Below are 19,987 nucleotides of genomic sequence, written 5' to 3'. Positions count from 1 at the left end.
TTGCGGAATAGCATTCCATTGTGTAAATATACCAACGTTTGTTTATCCTTTTACCTGTTAATAGAAATTTGGGTCATTTCCCATTTTTGGCTCTTCGACGTAAAGCTAGCTGTTCTTACTATGTAGCCCCACATTTGGGTCTGAGAGGTGGTAAAGCTTACTAGGACCCAATCCTTTACACTTTTTACATCAAGGGAGATGAAATAGCTTATGGTTTAGTAAATACATGATAGTAATTTTTAAAATCACTTGTCATTTCCTGACACCAACACTGTCATTGTTATAATTTGACTCTTGTTGGATGAGTCCAACATTCAAAAATTCTCACGTGTATACCAGAATCACTTGATGGGGAAAACTAAATATTGGAGTGAATATTTATCTCTGCTGATATTATCACCAGATAATAATGAGGGAACAGGAAAGTTCAGAGCTGGGACGCAGCCAGCAGGTACTTTGGGTTAAGGATCTGGCTCTTTGAGACCATAGGGTAGGCAGCGCTTCCACAGCCCAGAGTTAGAGCACGAGGGGCCCATCCACAGGCTTGGCGTAACTCTTAGAAATGCACTAGGAGATACAGAGCCAAAGAAGGTGATCCAGATCTTGCGGGTGGCATCTAAAACCATAGGAGGGGCCCAGAGCAGGGAACCTACTTGGGAGGCAGACCCAGGGGGCCTCCTGGGAATTTGGCCCATCGGGGTGATTGGAGGATCATGGCTCATGATGTACCATACATCACGTCACATGGGGGACAGCGCCCCAACTGGATCTAGTAGAGCTTCCATGGGGCACAGTGGGCCTCCTTCCAGCCCCCGACCATCACCTCACTAAGTGTGTGGACTCCACATTTCAGGGATCTATTCCTACTATAAACCTACCTATAGATTTCCGGGATCTGTCCCTACTCAAGCCCTTGTTGAAAACTCATGTCTCAACGCACACACTAACTTGGCACATTTTGTGGACAACTTACCTTTGACATGTTGGAAAGTGGTGGCTTCCTCATTAGGCCTTTGCTGAGGTGAGCCTGACCGGGGTGGGAGCCTCGGGATGGCCGTGAAGGGTGCACACACCTGCAACACGATTTCGTTACTCCTAAACCAGTGTATTTCCCCTCTGGTTGACTCAACTTCTTGTTTTGTTCACTGTCACGCTCAAAAAATAATTGGCTTAACTTGAGTGGTAAATATGCAAAGGAAAAATTATCTAATATCCTTACAAGATTAAGAGATAAATATTGATTCCTGTCCCCCACCCCCCCCCACCCTGCCCAAAGCCACTAATCTGTGAAATCAGCTCTTGCAATCCATAGATACATGGCTTTGAGGCACCCGGGAGATATTTTGTAGAAAGCTGGCATTTCAGCAATAATGTCTTTGAATATATTTGGATCAAAAGCTACCCCATTTGATGAAAATATTTTAACATCTCACGTCTTGTAAAAATTACTAATGTAAGGGCAAGAAAAAAATACATCAGTGGGACTCATCAACACCTTATGTATGTAATAAGGAGCAAAGAGTTTGGAGGCAAAGTGAAGGAGGCAGCTGGTCCGGCAGAGATTTTTTTTTTTAAAAACCAACACAATAGTTTTACCCTCTGAAAATCTGACCCCTTTCTTTGCGAAGGAAAACAAAGCAAGGAGCAGTTGGCTGCACATTCTTTCAAATGCCATTTCTGGACAAGATTGACCCAGACCCAGGGTACCTTAGCTTCTCAATGGTGGTTTTTTTATCTGTAAACAGCAGGCGTATTAGCGTCTTCCTTTTGAGATAAACTACAAATCCAGCAGCGAGAAGACACAGGATGGTCACCAGAACTCCTATGGTTAAACCCTGGTGATCTGAAACAAAACACATTTCACTCAGGCAAAGAGGCAATTATAACGAAATGTGGGAAGTATCCGATGCTGACATTTAGCAACGTGAGCTTTGAAGGAAGGAGGGAACAGAAACGGAGTAAACCCCTGAATGATGTGCTGATAAATTAGTCTTACTTCAAAGGTCAAGCCTGAGGTTTAGTCTGTGTCACCCACACGCATTTCTGACAACTCTGGAGCTTGATAAACAGGAACGTCCATAGTCTGGTAGGTGGGACCGCAGCCCTGGCCACATGCCGCCCCTCCCTCCGCCCACCGGCCACTGGGATGGCCACAGGGCCGACCGGACTGTGACCGCTGCAGCCCCCATCACAGAAACACTCCTCCCCACCCCACCCTTCTCTCATTCTTTAGCGCTGGAGTCTGTTTTTGCTTTGTTTTCTTGTATTTTCTTAGACCAAGACCTTATTTCTGGGTATTTTCAAAATAGAAGGTGGGGAAAAAAAAAAAAAAAAACTCCACACAACTCTTAGCTGAAAGGAGGTTTGGTTTTGTTAGATTTTGCCGTGTTTGTTATGTTAGGGACTCCAAATACAGCCTTTGGGGGGCGCGCCCCTCTCCCTGGCAGGGTGCTGTGTATTTTCTCCAAGAGAAGATCCCCTTTTCTGTGATTTGCCCCCATTGGTTCAGTACAAAGATACTGAGACCCCTCAAGGGTGTGGAAATGAAAGGAAAACTCAAACTTCTGACCACAGGAAGAGTCCTGGAGAGGACTGCCAGGATGGAGAGGAGCTGTATTTGCAATTCCCACTGCTCCCCAGAGTCCTTGAGAGCACAGATGTGGGTTCACTGGTCTCTGTTTCACCGTGAGCAACAACCAGGATGTGCTTCCCCCAGCAGCAGGCGAGCAACAGTCCCCCGAGGGCGCTGGTGGCAGCTGTGCAGGTGACAGCCCCTCCCCAGGCCCTCCGCACCCGCCCTGGCCTGGATGCTCGGAGGCTCCCGGCCAGGGCCGCTGCACTCCCACTCTGGGAGGGAACGCCTCACACCCTCTGTTTCTGGACTTTGTCCCCAGCTGACAAGTCCTATCAGGGACGCGTCTCAGCCTAAGTAAGGCAATCAACATGTGACAGTCTTGATTCCCTTGTTAGTGTTACTGGAAAAGCACTGCTTCTGGTTCCCTGGCCAGGATGTCATTCTTCTCAGACAGGGAGGCTCTGGCTAGAGTTCTGTTGTCTCTTAACAAAGCTAATGAAAAAAGTGAGCAGCAAGCGTCCCGAACCGCAATTTCCAGCTCCTCACAATCAATCCACATGTCTGAAGCTGAGCCGTTTAGCCCATCGAACATTTCCTAGGCCCCTAAAATGAACTTGGGTGTGCCTCCCGGGCCACCTGTCACTATCTGTTGCAGTGAAATTCCATCAAGCTGCTCGAGCCAGCAAACCGGGTCCCCCGGTCCCGTGCAAGCACCGAGTCCTGTGTGGCCGGCCCCCACCTCCCGCCTCGTCGGCCCACCTCCCTGAGTCCCATGGTCACCCCTCCCAAGGCAGTGCTCGTTGGTCCACGAGGGGCTCGCTCTGGGTCTCTGGGACCCGGAAGAGTGGCTGGTACGTGGCAGGTGCTTCATGAACACTGAGCCACGGTCAGGCTGGTGGGCCGTGGGCGCAGGGGGCCCAGGACATGGTCCCCACTGGCCTCTTCGCTGTGTGTTTGAATGTACTTTCGCGAAGTAATGGTAGTAGTGAGCAGAGTCACTGCTCGCTTGTTTTCACTGTTGTAAATATTCTTACTCGCTACAACGGAGAGCTGGCGACTGTGGATTCGCTAGCCTACGTGAAGCCCCCCAGCCTGAATACCACGGCTCCTGCGTGTTCACACCAGAGACAGACCCAGAGCGCACTGGCCAATCCTCTCCCACCGCTTTCAGGGGTCATCTGGCTGACTTGGTGCGGGTGGAATGGTGGCCCCGTCAGATTAGAAACTAGAATCCTGCTAGTTTTGCAAGACAAAAGCTTCACGCTGTATGAGAATGTTAACTACAGTGCAGCAGGAGGGCAGTGGGCAGGGCGGAGAGGCCCAGTCAGGAAAGGGGAGGCTGGCCAGGCCTTGCTTTCCTACCACAGGGGGTGGCGGCCGGGGTGCTCCCTTGGACAGCAAGACTTTCTGTCCTTCCTGTGCTTGCTGCAGGGCCCAGGCCCAAGGGCAGGGCCACCTGGAGTCTCTGAGAGCCAGGTGGACACACAGCCCCGTTTAAGCAGAAGGACCATCAGGAACTTGGGGTCCCACCTCATGACACCGATTGTGCAGATATGCCCCCTGGCCGCGTCCTCCGTCCCCAGCGCTGCTCTCACTGCCTGGCCCTGCAGAGCACTGTCCTGTCTGTCATTTTGGAGATGTGGTGACGCTGCTGCTAGTCGCAGTGGGACTCGAGGACACACGATGGCCTCTGTAACCGTGTGAACCACTGTCTGGGCGTCTAAGCATCGTGGGTTCAGGTGAGCACGGAGGTGTCAGCACGAGTGGGCACTGTGCTGGCCCCTGCACCTTTCTGTCTTGTTTCTTTTACAAGGGACATCCCCCCGACTCGCCTCTTCACTGCCTGGCAGGTGCTCAGGAGAGAGCAATGCACCGGGAGACCCCGTTTAAGGTCATCTGGGGAGGAAAGAACTGGGCACCACACACGGCTGCTAGGAGGGAGATGGGCTGGGTCTCCATCTTCCTGTGGGACTTGGGGTAAGTTACTTAACTTCCCTGAGCTTCAGGTCCTTTCTATGTAAAGAGCGAAGAAGAAGACTGACTTGGGAGCTATGCGAGGATCCCAGGAGATCATGAAATGCCCAGCAAGGTGCCTGCGCATGGCAACCGCTCAGTGAACAGAAGCCCCTGCTTTCCCCACCGCTGGTGCTGGGACCATGAACCTTCACTGCTGAGGAGGTGTCTCTCTAGAGTGGGCTTTAGAAGACATTTGGTCCTCAGTGGGCGGAGGCTGGGCCGTGCAAAGTGCTTCCATCCCACACTGGAGCTCACGCCCCCCTGGCAGTCTGCTGTTGAAATGACCTTAGCTGGCCAAGGTGTCACAGGTGAACAAGGGACAGAGTCCGCCTCTCGGCCGGAGCAGAGTGAGGAGTGTCCGCAAAGGCCAGGGCGGCACAGCGCCTGGACAAAGGCCTCAGGCGTGTCAGGCCCTCGCGGGTGTCCCCTGGCTTCCCGCGGGTGGGGCACACCTGCATTGGCTCCGTCTTGCTCGCACGGCTCCGGGCCTGGCTGCCCACGGCCCCTCCCCGCCCCCCTGGGTCACTCAGCACCACCACCCCCCCCCCGCCCCGGGATGCACCGGCCCTGCTCACCTGCTCGCCGGACCGGGCCGCTGTCTGTGCTTCCCCCGAAGCCAAACTTGTCACAGAAGGGAGGCGCCCAGTGGGCCTCGCAGTGGCAGTTCTTCCGGTTGTTACACACCTGTCGGGGCCACAGGGAGGAGGATGCCCAGGGAGAAGCAGCATTAGAGCCCACCCTCCGCGTGGGCGGCCGTAAAGCTTTGAGTCCTAACTGCAGCCACACCAAAGCAAAGGCCCTGTGGCCAGAGTCCCCATGGAGCAACGACCGAGCCAGATGCAGAAACGCCACTGTGAGCGTGAACCCGAAGCGTAGCACCGCACAGGCGAGACCAGAGCCCGGGGCTGCGAATGTGACATAACCTGCCAGTTGGCAGCTGTTAGGGGAGTGATGGAGATTTGGGGGGCTCATCTACTACCTCCCACTCCTTTCTTTCTCAGTAATTGCTCTGTCCCTCTTTTTCAATTCAGGGTCTCCCCATGTACCCCCTCTCCCCCCAACTCTCCAAGGTGAGGAGTGATCCTGGCTGTGGAATCCGAGCCCCCAGGCATCACGGGCCTGACAGCCCCTGGGCACAGCCCTGCCTCCTGCAGGCACAAAGCTGGACAGGCTGGCACACCTGCGCCCACTTCTCAGGCTTGAAATGTCCACCTCCCCCTGGCAGCTTCCCAGCTGTGGCTCCCGGCCCTGCACACCAGACACAGCTTAGCAAACCCCTGGTGTCTCCATGACGTGAGGAAGTGGCCCTCTCATGTCAGGAAGGGGGTGCTGAGAAAGCAGGAGGATGGGCTTCGCCTTGGGGGGCCCTGACTGCATAGCCCAGCTTGGAGACCAGAGTGCTCCAGGGAGGGCCAGCTCCAGCTCGCCTGGTTGGCAGGGGTGACCGGTGGGCGCTGCATTGGCTGTTGGACTTGTGGTTACTACACGTGGAACTCACCGAGCTCCTGCACGAGCCCGTGGGCTGTGAGCACGAAAACAAGAGGATATTATTGCTCTGAAAAGTGGGGTGTCTGCTGGATGCATGCCCAGGTGCATGGATATGGGCAAGTGGCTAAAAAGAATCTCTGACCAATTCGGAATGGGTGGGACACCTGCGAATGGCCGGGACAGAAGGATTGTGTACTCGTGTTGCTTCTGAGTGTCCAAGTTTCTCTTTCACTTAAAAGCAAATTCTACATCCTGGATGATGCGCTTTGGGTGGTTGATATAAGGATGTCGGTGCAGAGCCACAGCCAGTACGCCTGCCCCGAAGGCCCCAGCTCTGCATCAAAATATTACTGGATGGGGCCAAATATGTGCTTTTATATTTTAAGGCAGAAATCAAATATTTGGGGCAGCCTGGGTGGCTCAGCAGTTTAGCACTGCCTTTGGCCCAGGGCATGATCCTGGAGTCCCAGGATCGAGTCCCGTATTGGGCTACCCACATAGGGCCTGCTTCTCCCTCTGCCTGTGTCTCTGCCTCTCTCTCTTTGTGTCTCTCATGAATAAATAAATAAAATCTTTAAAAAAAAAGAAATCAGTATTTGGAGGATATGTCTCATTTGTGATGTTTTCCTGCTTTCACTGATTTTTTTTTTTGATGATTCAACCATCTGTTCCAATTGCTTAAAATAAGACCGACAATCATGATAACCTGCAGTAAGTTGGAAAGTATATCCCCACAGAGCTAAAGCCATGCAGAATTAATCACTGAGTAGCGTGGCGATGCCGCATCGGAGCATCTTGCCTGGTTCTCAAAGATGCTACTGTTGACGTGCCACCCACCGGGATTCGGGCCCTGTCCTGCCCACACCATTTTGCACGGTCTCCCAGTATAGACCAGAGCCATTTGCCCTTTTTGCAGGGAGATTGGCAGCCCCGCCACCCTATTTGGAGGCACTGCTGGTGAGTCTGGTCTCACTGGGGGAAGGACTGTAGTCATGTTTCTTGTCACCAAGTCACGGCAGCTGCTCCACCAACCCAGACAATGTGGGCTTTTCCTTTTCAACACGTGGATGGGGGCCTAGGGATGTTGTAAAGCCAGGGCCCAGCACTACTACTAACTGGTCATGTAACCTTGGACAGGCACTACCACCACTCGGGCCTGGCCTCCTTCATAGTAAGGCTGCCCCGCATCATCTCTTAAAGCCATTAGAAAGAAATCTATGATCCAACGAAGACTTGAAAAGATTTCACTTTATATTGACAGTCAGCTACCCTCACAGTCAACAAACCCATCCGAGACGGCACTGCAATCCTTCATGGTTACGGCGCAATAGTCGTTTTATGAAAACCTCCATAATTCTATGTTAGAGTCACTGGCGAGTGTCTGTACGTTTTAAAAATAGAACTGAGAGCATGATTTCTGCACAAAAGGTTTCAGAAAAACAAATGAACCACTGGCATGGCTAATCAAGATTAATACGATTCCATTGGAAATAATTAAGCCCATCAGGAAAAATAAATTATGTTTTAAACAATTAGAGTCCACTTCTCTCCTTGAAAAAAAAAATTCTCTGAACTAAAATAACAGCCTTCTTGAGTTGAAATGCATTGTATGTGATTTCAAGAACATGTGGTCAGTGTGTTCTGTCTCCTTTGTTTTAATTCCTTTTGGAAGTATTTCAGTTCAGACACATATTCCGAATCTTGGTTGAAAGAGGGACAGCTCTGTTTGAAACATTAATGCAAAATCCTTTATGCAGGAAGGTTAGCTTTAAAATTTACTTTGAAGATGACAAAGTCCCTTTTTTAAAATCACAGGATGTTAATTTGAAAGCTAATTACTGCTCAATCTGATTTTCTTTGTTAAGTAAAAGTCACATTTCTGATGCTATGTAAAGGTCAAAAAAATTAGTGTCTTTAGAGGAAAACATTGAGGCAACTGCTATATATATTTTTTAAAGTTATGGATTGCATAATCCTTTGCAAATGAATGATTTGGTGCATATCTTGATAGGGACTGGCTATAAAAGGCAGTTCAGGCGCTCACCCCTCTCTGGTGGCACTGCATCACGCACTCGTGGACGCCGAAGACGCTCACGTTCTGACACCGACGATTGAGGCAGATCTGCAGGAGGAGGAAAGCACGGTAAATTTCTCAGCCCCTTTCCAACCACATGTGCACATCTGTGATTTAAAAAGGGAAAGCAAAGAGGAGTCTGAGGAAGATGATCTTCTTTCGGCTCATATGGAGGCCACGCTATGTGGCGCTTTCTGTTTGACTCGCAACCTGGATCCTGATGCCCGCCTCCAGACTCCGCACATGTCAGCACTCAGGTCAGTGTGACTCAGGTCAATGTGAGTTGGGCCAGTGTGGTGCTTCATACGGTTTCAGCCAATTATGAGATTATGAAAACTGACTTTTGCTTAGAGCTAACAATGAAATCTGTGAAATACAGCAACTCTCTGCCCACCCCCCCTGCCCCTCTCAACTGGCCCCCTGACCTGTCCCTTCCATTAAAAGATACAGGGGAGGAGAAATGCACCAGCCTTTTGCCTGGGGCCTATGTAGACTCTGAGACTCCAAGCATCCAAGGTCCAAGAACCTTTTAAAGGAGATATTGAAACATGGGAAATTTTCCAAATTACTGACTGACAAGTACTATCATTGATGACGTAAACCATCAACAGATATGCTCAGCAGAGGAAAACAGACAGCTCCCTGGTGTTTACCAAGTCTTTGCAGAGGCAGTAATTTGCTAAATGACACTGGGCTAGTTGCAAGAGTTTAGTCTCATTTTAAAGGCACATAATATACTCCAGACTCAAAGGATCAGGCCCTTCATCTTCCAGAAGATGTTACAAATTAGTGAAGGCAGAGGAAGAGATGTCTAATTTTTAGATTGCAGAAGCATTTTGAGTCGAGTAGAACCTTCCTATGGGAAGTTCACCATCTGACCCCAACAGCTTGTGGGAGGCACTAGTGACACCCTTTGAAAGAAGTGCCAGCCCAAGCAATGCCGAGCACTGCCGGGAATCTCAGCCAAGAGGACGGTCACATTCCAGCTGAGAGAAGTAACTGAGGTCACAGAGAAAACAGCGGGAGCCCGGTCAGAATCCCAGTGTATGGGTGCTGCCCTCCTCCCAGCCCACGAGCAATGCCGAGGATGGCTTTCAAAGAGCCAGTGTTCTGCAGAAATGTGGATCAAAGCACATTTAATCTTGCATGTGGAGGGGAAAAAACCTCATTGATAAATTGAGCCCTTGGAGTTTTGGTGTTCAGATGCACCTGGTGCTGGCTGTTCAGACTACAGTTTAAAAAATGAGTGTCATTCTAATGTCAAGGTCTGAATATAATCTAACATGTGTGGTTAAGGTGAGCCCTGGAATGTATATTGTGTTTCTCATATCATCATCCCACTTCCTTAGGGATGAAGCCTTTGTGGCTCAGGGTACACGGGGGTTGGGGGGTGGGGTGGGGAGGGAACGGGGTGAGGGTACAGAATCCTTGCCCTAGGGAATTGAATCTGTGTCTTTCTATTCATGTTTGTGAATGATTTCATAATCATTTTGAAGGTGGGGGGGGGGGTTCCTAAGAAAAACAGGTGGGGGCTTATTAATCTTCTTTCCTAAAATGTATTACTAAAGTTGCTTTCATTTAGCCTGATGAGAAAGTTTGGTGAGAAATATCAATGCAGCAGAATGTTAAAAATCTCAATTTCTTTTTTTTTTCATATTTTACTTTCTTTCTAAACCCTCAATTATCTCAGCCCTCCTTTCCCCTCTAGTCTCTAAAAGAACTCCCTTCAGCTTCAAGCTGATCCTATCTCTTCCCCCTCTCCTATTCTCTCTATGAGGGTCTTTGAAAATACATCTCACTTCCCGTTCTGTCCAGGTGAGAACAAGCCCTCACTGTGCCAAAAACCAAGGCCACATTTCCAAAAACAATATAATATGCTACTGTGTTTCCTTCCAAAGTAATTTCCTGGCTGGAAACACTCACGACACCCAGAGTGCAGAAATGACTTATTAACACTTAAAGGCTGAGAAACCAAGCTTGAGTTTCCCCAATCTGCATCTCCATGGTCAGGCCAGGATCTAGGATTTATTAACTTTACCTTCTAAGTGCAAAGAACTGGATTCCAGAGACAAAGTTCTAGGAAGGAGTGGATTTAGGAAAACAAACCTCCTAAATCCATGTTTGGACAGGACGTTTCTCAACGGGCCCCCTTCCAGACTTACACAGATGATGCGAGTGAACATTTGGGTCTTACTTTTCCATCTGCACACTTTGTGCCGGCAAGCACAAGCCCGGGGTCCGGCATGTCATCGCCCAAGTACACATGGGTCCCGCGGCACAGAATCCGACCTCCTTCCTGCAGTGGGATGTTTGTTTCTATGGAAACAGCATTGGTACCGATGACGGGCCGGCTGGCACCTCCTTGACACTGGATTTTTCCGCATTTAGCATCTCTGGAAGGGCAAGAATAAACAGTCCCCAGGGAGGGAAAGTTTGGAACCAGCCCTGAGAACCTAGGAAGTTCAAAGTGACAGCGGGCTCAGGCCGCGGATCCCGTACCTCATCTCACATTTGGCAAAGGAGCTCTTGGAGTGTTTGCCACAGTTGCCATAAGGGTCACCTGCAGAGTTGACTCTCTCAAAGCAGATCCCAGGGGCAGGTTTAGCGCCTGAAATGGAAGCAAAGCAGCACTGTCACCTCCTGCAAGTATTTTTAATATTTGCCTTTGAACAGCACTGGGCTTTCCGGTTAAGAGGAGATGAGTTTGGTGTTGGGAGAAACCATGCCTGGTATCTCAGTTGACTCCTGGTATGAACTGGCCATGGAAGCCTAGCATCCTCTCCTGGCTCCACTCAGAGCAAAGCCTGCATTTCGTAGCTCACTCTTCTCAAAGGCTGCTCTCTGGGCCCAGGGCACGTGCAGCTTCTCAGGCGATGTGACCTGGCTGCAGGACCAGATCTGATCCAGCACAGAAAGGAGGTGGCTAGATGGCAGCAGGGACAGGGGAGCTTGCTCTCTTTAACAGCATCCTACACAATTCTAGTGAGAAAATGCAAGGTAGAGCAGGCTCCAAGGAATAATGATGACTGTGTGGGGACGTGGGGATGGGGGGAGAAATAGAGAATAAACAACACAGAGATCTTATACAACATTTTCAGTCTATAAGGCTCCCTATAAGAGCAAGCATGGGACACTTGGTGGCTCAGTGGTTGAGCGTCTGTCTTGGCTCAGGTCATGATCCCAGGGTCCTGGGATCAAGTCCTACATCAGGCTTCCTGAGGAGAGCCTGCTTCTCCTTCTGCCTGTGTCTCTGCCTCTGTGTGTCTCGCAGGAATAAATAAAATCTTATAAAAAGAGTAATCACTAGCTTCCATTAGTGCCTATGTTAGCAAGGCAGAGTGCTCTCAGAGGCCAGGGAGGCAAAATTCCTGATAGTCATTTTGCACAGAAAGACAGTACCTGGCAGAGAGGAACATGGGAGCCAGAGAGCTCAGGACATGGCCATTCTTAGCACATCTTTTGGCCAAGGGAAGAGTGAGCCTATGCTCTGGGGCTTGTACTGCCAAAAATTTGGAGGGTTTTTAGATCCTATGTGTAACAACCCCTGTTGAAGACTATATGAAGAATTCAGGAAAAGAGGTTAAATGTGTGGCTTAAAGCTGTATAGTGGGGCCACCTGAGGGTAGAGCTCAGCCTATCCCCTCTGGTGCTCTGAGGTGTATCGAGGCCTCACCTGTACCGGGCCCTACATGGGCCTTGAGGACAGACAGCAGAAGACCTGACATGCATGCACCCCCTGCTGCTGAGTGGAGAGACAGGCAGGTGCACATGGGTAACAGGGGAAGAGCCAGGATATTTACTCGCATGCCGCCCAAGGGACCCCAGGGTTAGGTAGATATGGGATATAGAGCTACTGCTGATAGAACGGCTTCATTCCCTCTTTCCTTGCCTCAGGAGACCAGGATAAAGGAGCACCAGCAGTGTCTGGTGGATGCTAAGCTCTAGGAACTGGGTAGACAGACTTGATACTGCTCTGTCATCGATGCTGTTTTGATTCTACGTAGGTCCTGTCACTCTTGCTTTTACCAAGCAATTTATCTTCTGGGAAATGTGGTCACTTAAAAAAAAAAAAAGCAAAACTTTGCTGCAATTCGAATGTGTCCATTGATAAATTTGTTTTCCTTACAAGGAAAAAGAGATAAAAGAGATTGTGTGTGTGTGTGTGTGTGTGTGTGTGTGTGTGTGTGTGTGTGTATGGATAGAAATTTCCAAGCAGTTTCAGACACATGAGCTTACAAACAGCTGGAAGGTAGGACTGGATGGGGGCTGGACTGGGGTGTGCAGAAAGGTAAGACCAGGAGGGAGAAAGAGGGAAAGAGACTGGTCTCTACAGAGATTTAAAACCAAGGGGCAAATTTGATGTACGAATACCCCATAAAGTGGCTAAATCATGGCCGGAAACCAAGCAAAGGGATACAAACAGTATTTAAACAAGTATAAAACATTTTAAAGAGAAAACAAATGCTAGGTCACTGCTTGGGAATCTGGACATGGGATTTTGACAAAACTGGGTCTAGGGCAGGGGGAGGGAAGGCTTGGGGTTTTAATGCCCCAAATGCCAATGGGCTGTATGGCTTAGGAAACCAGGTACACATGTGATAGAATGACTGTAACATCCCTGGAGGCTATAACACGGTATTTGTGTTTCCTGGTAACTGTGAAGCACTGTGCATGCCCAGGTAGAAGCCACCACACGGTTAAGGAGAGTTGCTACTTTCCCACAGAGACAACCGCACAGCAATGTTGATGGTCGATTTGAACATGCGAATTTTTAGCAACATGAATGACAGAGTCAAGAGTCTTACAACATACTGTCAATTAACTTGACGAGAAATATTGGAAAGTCCTGTTTTAGTGAAGAAATATTACTTTTTCTTTTACTGTCTTCTATCGCGAAACAACACTATTCAGCTTCTTTACATTTCTCTTTGGTCTCAAGATCTTTGGTCAACCAACCTTTGACAAAGGTGCTAAGAAAGCACAACTGGGAAATGGTAATCTCTTTGATAAATGGTGCTGGGAAAAATGGATATCCACATGCAGAAAAATAAACTGGACCCTTATCTTCTACCAGTCACAAAAATTAACTAAAAAAATGGGAGTAGTGACTCAAGTGTTAAGACTTGAAACTATAAAACTGCAAGAAGAAAACATAAGGGAAAAGCTCCTTGACATTGGTCTTGGCAAAGATTTCTTGGACACGACGCCAAAAGCACAGGCAACAAAAACAAAAATAGACAAGTGGAACTACATTGGACTAAAAAGCTTATGCATGGTAAAGGAAACATAATCAACCAAATGAAAGGCAGCCTACAGAATGGGAGGAAATATTTGCAAACCGTCTGACAAAAGGTTAATACATGAAATATATAGGGAAGTCCTACAACTCAATAGCAAAAAATCCCAAATAACCAGATTAAAGAATGAGCGAAAGAACTGAATAGACAGGTCTTCATAGAAGATGTACCAATGGCCAATTATATGAAGAGATGCTCAAGCTCACTGATTACTGGGGAGATGCAAATCAAAAGCACAATGAGATACCAGTTCACACCAGTTAGAATGGCTGGTATGAAAAAAGCAAAAGATAACAAGTGTTGGCAGGGGTGTCGAGAAAGGAAGCACTTGCTCCCTTGTCCCATTCATTGTGGGGATGCAAAGTGGAGACAGCCTTTGCAGAAAACAGCATGGAAATCCCTCAAAAAATTAAAAATAGGACCACCATAACATCAATAGTCCCACTTCTAGGTATATATCCCAGGAAACTGAAATTGGGATCTTGAAGAGATACCTAAACTCCCATGTTCACTGCAAAATTATTCACACTGCCCAAGATGTGGGACCAAACTGTGTCTCTTGATGGATCAATAGATAAAAATATAAAATATAAAAATATAAAATATAAAAATATAAAATGTATATACTACATTTGTAGTATATACACACTACTGAAGACTATTCAGGCTTAAAACATAAGGAAATCCTGCCATTTGAAACAACATGGATAAACGTGGATGACATGAGTCTAGTGAAGTCAGACACAGAAAGACAAATACTGCACAATCTCACTTGTATGTGGAATCTAAAAAAATAGAACTGATAAAGGCAGACAGCAGAATGGTGGTGGCCAAGGGGCTGGGGGGAGGAGGGAGGAGGCCATGGGGAGGTCTTGGTCAAAGAGTACAATGTTTCACTTATGCAAAGTCAATCCTAGAAATCTGCTGTACAGATTCTATAGTTAATACTATAGTTAATAATATTATATTGTACACTTAAAATTTTGCCAAGAGGGTAGATCTTATGCTAAGCGTTCTCTGTCTCTCACACACATGAAGGGGTTGGGAAGCATCTTTTGGAGGTGATGAATATGTTTATGGCATCGACTGTGGTGACGGTTTCATGGATGTATACTTCTCTCCAAACTCATCAAGCTGTATACGTTAAATACCTACAGCTTCTTGTATGTCAATCACATCCCAATAAAGTGGTTTAAAAACAAGTCTGTTTTCCACAGCACGTCCTCTGTATTTCTAGCTCATTTGGATGCTGACCTTTTTACTCTGTTGTGATGCTGTCACCGGAAATCTTATTTTTAGGTACAAATACCCATTCCTCCAACAGTGAGTCTTTTGCTTTTGCTTTTTTTTTTTTTTTTCTATTTGCTCAGCAGGTGTATATTCATGATCACCATAACCTAATCATTCTTCCTGTTGCTTGTCAAAGTGATCTTTTAAAAGGTCTTTTACCAGAATAAAAAAAAACAAGTGGAGGCATGAAGTCACACCTTAGGAATAATTAAACGTGTGATAAATGTCCTTGTTCTTTCTTAAACCCAATTTTGTCAGTCAACTCCAGTGAATCTCCTAAACAGCACTGATCGACATTCCCGAGACACAATGTCCCTTTCTGACCGGACTATGAGAGTCGAAAGATACGATTGAGAGATTGAGAAGTTGGTAGCAAATCTTTCTTTATGATGGAAAATTTTTTTGGAGAAAACCATGCTTTATATCTGGCCATGTGTGGCAAGGAAACAATGAATGTTTATCAAATTTTAATACTTTTGGAAGGCCTCCTCCCTGTTGGTCTCTCTAATCAGCCATGCTGCAGAGTTGGAGGAGCAAGGACTCGGGACTGAGAATGACGTAGGCTGATCTGGTGTCAACCTCACATACCAAGAGGCCCTCGCAAAGTCATATATGCTCTAGAGACTCTCTTCCCTCATTTGTCAAATGGGGACAAGGCCATCACCTGACTCAAAGGTGCTGAGACTCAATGAGTCCCTGACATGTGACAGGCTCTCAGTAAACCTGAATTACAATAAAGAGCAGCCACTGATCATGGGGAAGAGGAAATCTGGCTCCTGGGCATTAAGAATGGGAGAACGTGTGAGGGAGAAGAGAGCTCCTTGGTCCTGGCCATGTTTACAACAGTTACCATATTTGAAAGTTCAGGATTATGTCCACAAGGGCTTTACATCTGTGTCCTTCATGGATGACTGTCCCCAGGGCCTAGCACATCATAGGAAACCAATGAAGAGTGCTGAATGACTGGGTAAGTAATTCCTGAACCCATCTTGGGACACAGAGGGGTAAGAGAATCACCTAATCTGAAACCTTGGGAGGTTGTGTACACACTTTGTATATTAAATAAAAAGTACAGTTGTAGCTCAAGGATTTCAAGTTCCCTACACTTCTCCCCTCCTTACTCATTTCAGTGAGTGAGGGTCCCCACTGCCCTAAGCCTTGTGCTTATTCTGGGCACCCTCCTAGCCTCCTCTGAGCTGAGCCTCCAGAGCCCTATATCACTGCATATGTACATGGCACCATCCTGAAAGAGGCAGTAGGAGATCTCAAGTATAGACTCTTGAGTCTGAGTCCTTTCTATACTCCGGGGACAAAGGTCACCGTCCCTGTAATTACTTTCCTCACCCTTAAACAAACCAGCACACACACTTTAAATGAATGAGCCTAGTTTGGATCACCAACAGGTCATCTGTTGGGTACCCCCACTATTAGGTATTGTGTGGGGTCCAGCATGCATATCTTTAATCCTTATAACCATCCTGTAAGGTCTACATATCCCATTGCACAGATGTAAACACAAGGCTCGGTGTTCTAGCAACTTGCTGAAGATGATAATGCTGAGTAAGTGGTAAAGGTGGACTTGACTCATGGACTTAAGCCGAAGTCCATGACCTTTCTATTCAGCTACAATCCCGTGTGCTGCCTCCACCTTAGATACCACCTAATTGGCAACAGACTCCTGTCTCTGCTGTTCCTTTCGCTCCAGAACCACCAGTCAACTCCTGTAATCTACCGTTCATGGGTGTAGCTGTAACTGCACCAAATCTTTTTTAGAGGATAACTTGAAGGCTGCAATACTGGCCACCGCAGGCTTATTTCTCAGGTAATGGTAATGAACTAAACTGGGTGACCTACCCTCGAGTCTGAGCACACTCAATGGGGGGAGGGGGTCTTCCTCCAAGAGGGGAGCGATGGGGAGGCACAGTAAACATATTTATGCCTCTTTGTTGAATATCTACTGACCCAGGAAAAGAAATGAAAAACCTTGAATAACCTGAAAACTTCTGTGGGCAGAAGGCAGTCCAAAAAGAAGCAAAGCTGGGTAGAGTTTGGCCAGTGAAATTTATTCCCCTCTGGTATGAATCTGCCCAGTGGTTTGAACTATGCCGCTTTCTAGAGGTTAACTTTCCGTCTTCTCCTGGAAACCAATACCGGTTATTCATTTCAGGTCTCACCCAAAACTTGAGCGTAGGAGCAAGAGTTGCCAGGTCACATTTTACCATGGGTGAATTAGCAGGATGCCTCCTTGGTGGGACATGGCAATGACACTGCTTGCCATAAAATGGCAAACAACAACAACAACAAAAAACAAAAACCAAACTCCAAACAAAACCCCTCACATTTGGAAGGAAAAATAGGTCATGCTTCATTAGCTACATAAACTTGGGGACAGGCTAGATCTCTCCCTCTCTCTCTGTGAAGTCAAAGACCAGAGTGGATACTCAATGCCTGTCATGTGGTCTTCGCTTATCTGGAAAACTCACGGAAAGCACACAATTGTGAGTAATTCATGATCAACCGCGACACAAGAGCTTTTGCATTCTCCATCCTCAAGCACTTAGGGACTGACAACTTTCATCAAAGCTCAGAAATGGCTATTTTAACTTGGTGGGAGGGGGATGGTGAGCAGCAGCAGGTGAGAGGAGAAGGGGGCAGAACCATGTTGATGATGCTTGTTCTCATCCAGCTGGGCTTGCCTTTCCTACCCTGGAGTCTCCGTGTTGGGATGAGAAATCTGAGTGGAAAAACATGGATGTTTAAAGGCCAAGAGGCTTAAGACGAATGAAGCTGATTTTAGAAGTAGTATAAGCTGTTGAGACTTGACTCAGATCACAACCTGCCCTGCTGCTGCCCCACCTCAAATTTCAGGCCATAGGACAGTGCCACGCAGGGCTCTGTGCCACCTCCTGGGGCCAGCAAGCTTCCAGCTCGGGGTTGGGCACCACTCGGCACCGGCCCACGCACCCTCTGAAGTGGGGGGTAATCTCTCTCACAGGAGAGCCTGTGCGGTGGGAGGGGCTCCCTCTGGCGAGTGTGAGACTCCAGTTTGGCCAGAGGGCTCCGTGTCACAGGTCATTAGATTGGGTCTGTGATGGATGCATGACCAGGGCCAGGTAAATTAGCATCTTCCTTGGAACCTGGCTGCTGGGGCCGGTTGGCTGAGGGTCCTGGGCTGCTGTGTTGCTCAACATGGCTTCATCCTTTGGGGCCCTCTTCCATGACCACCTTCCCATGAGGCTGGGGTCAACCCTCCTCCTCTCGTCCGTGCTGTAGGGGCTGTCCCCTCCTCACATTTACCACCCTGGCCTTCTTGCCTCTTGTCATGTCCCAAGGCTCCTGCCTCACTGTAAAAACCCAGCTGCCAGGGACAGTGCCCGAGGCCTGCACAGAGCAGGTGTGTGCTGAGAATGAATGAGTGAAGAGCCGCGGGGAAGGCAGTTTGGGGAAGGCACGCCACGTCTCAGCTGCCCTACCCGGAGGGAGTCGACTGAGATTTCTGTAGAACGAAACATCTTGGGTAAATGAACACTGTCTCCTGGCTTCTCTTTCCCATGGCTCTGGATTTTCACTTCCTCATTTACATCAAAGGAGGTATTACCATGCCGTCCGACGTGGAAAGAAGATACAAGGTCATCAGGAGACAGATGTTTCACAAACACAGGCAAAGTAAGAAAGCTTATCGGCAGGATAGCCAGAGGGGGGCCTGGTGCTGACCTTGGCAGCAGATAGGGCTCTTGCGTTCAAAGAACACATCACTGAGGAAGGAGAGTGGGAGCCACAGAGCCCAGAGACAAGGCCTGAGCTTCCCGGCAGTGCAGAACCTGCAGTGCCCATAGCGGAGCAGGTGACTCACGGGGCTCGCGTGTGCAAGCGGCCGTCTGGCCTTTCTCTTAGCACAGGATGGTCAGTAATTTCAGGGGTGCAAATGACTTCTGGAAGGAAGTCACAGGTTTGGGTTCAAAGTCATCACGCTTAAACCCGTCTTCACATTTTCACGAAGAGACTTCATGTCTGTCTCTTGGGAAAAAAATGACAACAGTCTTATCGCTATGATAGTACATCAATTTACAGCCTTTGAATTCGTAATAATGGAACACTTAGATGTTTTGCCATTATCCAAAGATAAAATTTAGCCTTTCAGAGGGAATTTTGACATCCTATTGTATTTTACAATTACACAGAAAGTGATGGATTTTAATTACTGGTTTTATCTTCAGAGGGATAAAACTTATATTTGTAATTGTAGTTTGGAAGTTCCAATGTCATTATGTCTTTTGAAAGAAGAGATGATGACATCTTGCATTAAGCCCACAATTTACTTGATCTAATCTTTTCCTTAAAATGACTTTATGCAAATGGATTTCTTGCGTTTGGGCGGATGGGCTCCTCCCCACTGTCACTAACTGTCCCGACTCCCGCTGCTCATGCCCACAGAGGCCCTCTTTCCAACAACTGGAAGCTGTCCTGTTCTCCTCGTATTTCTCCTTCTCTCTTCTCCAAACTGACCCTTGCGCTCAACAGAAAATGGAGCCCCAATGGACAAGTCTTATCATTTCCTTCTCATGGGGTGGGACAAAACGGAGACTCTCCTGATTCCTAGACGATAGGACTCTCGACAAAAGTATCTTCTCTCCCATCGCTCATCTCCAGAGTTGTAGATGATTAGGAAATGTACTGCCCCAGGTGTATCATAACGCAAACTCATTTAAACCAGCCTTGCAGATAAACACTGAATATTTACCAGCCCATAAAAACTGTCTGGCCAGCTCACACTGTATAAATCAAGTGACACTATTTTCTGGTGAGTGATAAAATAGATAAAACTAACATATTTTCAGGACTTCCCTGATGCAAATTGTTTGTGGCTCTAGACATGTAGTTATCTGTAAGATTAATTTCCAAGTAACGCTTTCAGTAACCACGGTTCAGATAAACAGCATTGGCAAAAGTAAATTTTCTGCCTGAAGAAAAATATCCAGCTGTATTTCAGAAGGAATAAAGGTCATATCACATTGACAGAAAATCTTTGTGGCTATTAAAGACTAAACTGGAGTAAGGGAGCGAAACACAAGTTACAGTTTGAACTACAGATAACATTTCTGTGACATCAACATAAAAAGCCTTGAGATACAACATTTGTGGTAGAAAAATCGGGGGGCGGGTGGGTGGTGGGGGGAGTTAAACTCCTTGCCAATGAGAACATTATCAACAATGATTAGGAAAAGAAACAAATGAACAAAAACACCC

The 19,987-nt window shown here is 47.6% G+C and overlaps 1 protein-coding gene across 1 annotated transcript in view; it reads right to left on the bottom strand.

The window, feature by feature from the left end:
- The window catches only part of ADAM12 (ADAM metallopeptidase domain 12), a 329,912-nt gene that overhangs the window by 25,478 nt on the left and 284,447 nt on the right, over positions 1-19,987 (bottom strand). Inside the window, exons 15-20 of the mRNA XM_072804906.1 lie at positions 10,653-10,761; positions 10,348-10,546; positions 8,124-8,201; positions 5,167-5,275; positions 1,708-1,843; positions 974-1,073 (exon numbers count right to left, since the gene is read on the bottom strand). Coding sequence (XP_072661007.1) covers positions 974-1,073; positions 1,708-1,843; positions 5,167-5,275; positions 8,124-8,201; positions 10,348-10,546; positions 10,653-10,761 — 731 coding nt within the window. The remainder of the gene's footprint in view (positions 1-973; positions 1,074-1,707; positions 1,844-5,166; positions 5,276-8,123; positions 8,202-10,347; positions 10,547-10,652; positions 10,762-19,987) is intronic.

The sequence above is a fragment of the Canis lupus genome, chromosome 29 (genome assembly GCF_048164855.1).
Source record: "Canis lupus baileyi chromosome 29, mCanLup2.hap1, whole genome shotgun sequence".
Classification (NCBI taxonomy): Eukaryota; Metazoa; Chordata; class Mammalia; order Carnivora; family Canidae; genus Canis; species Canis lupus.
Note: the sequence above shows the minus strand (reverse complement) of the source record. Positions and strands in the feature narration are given on the sequence as shown.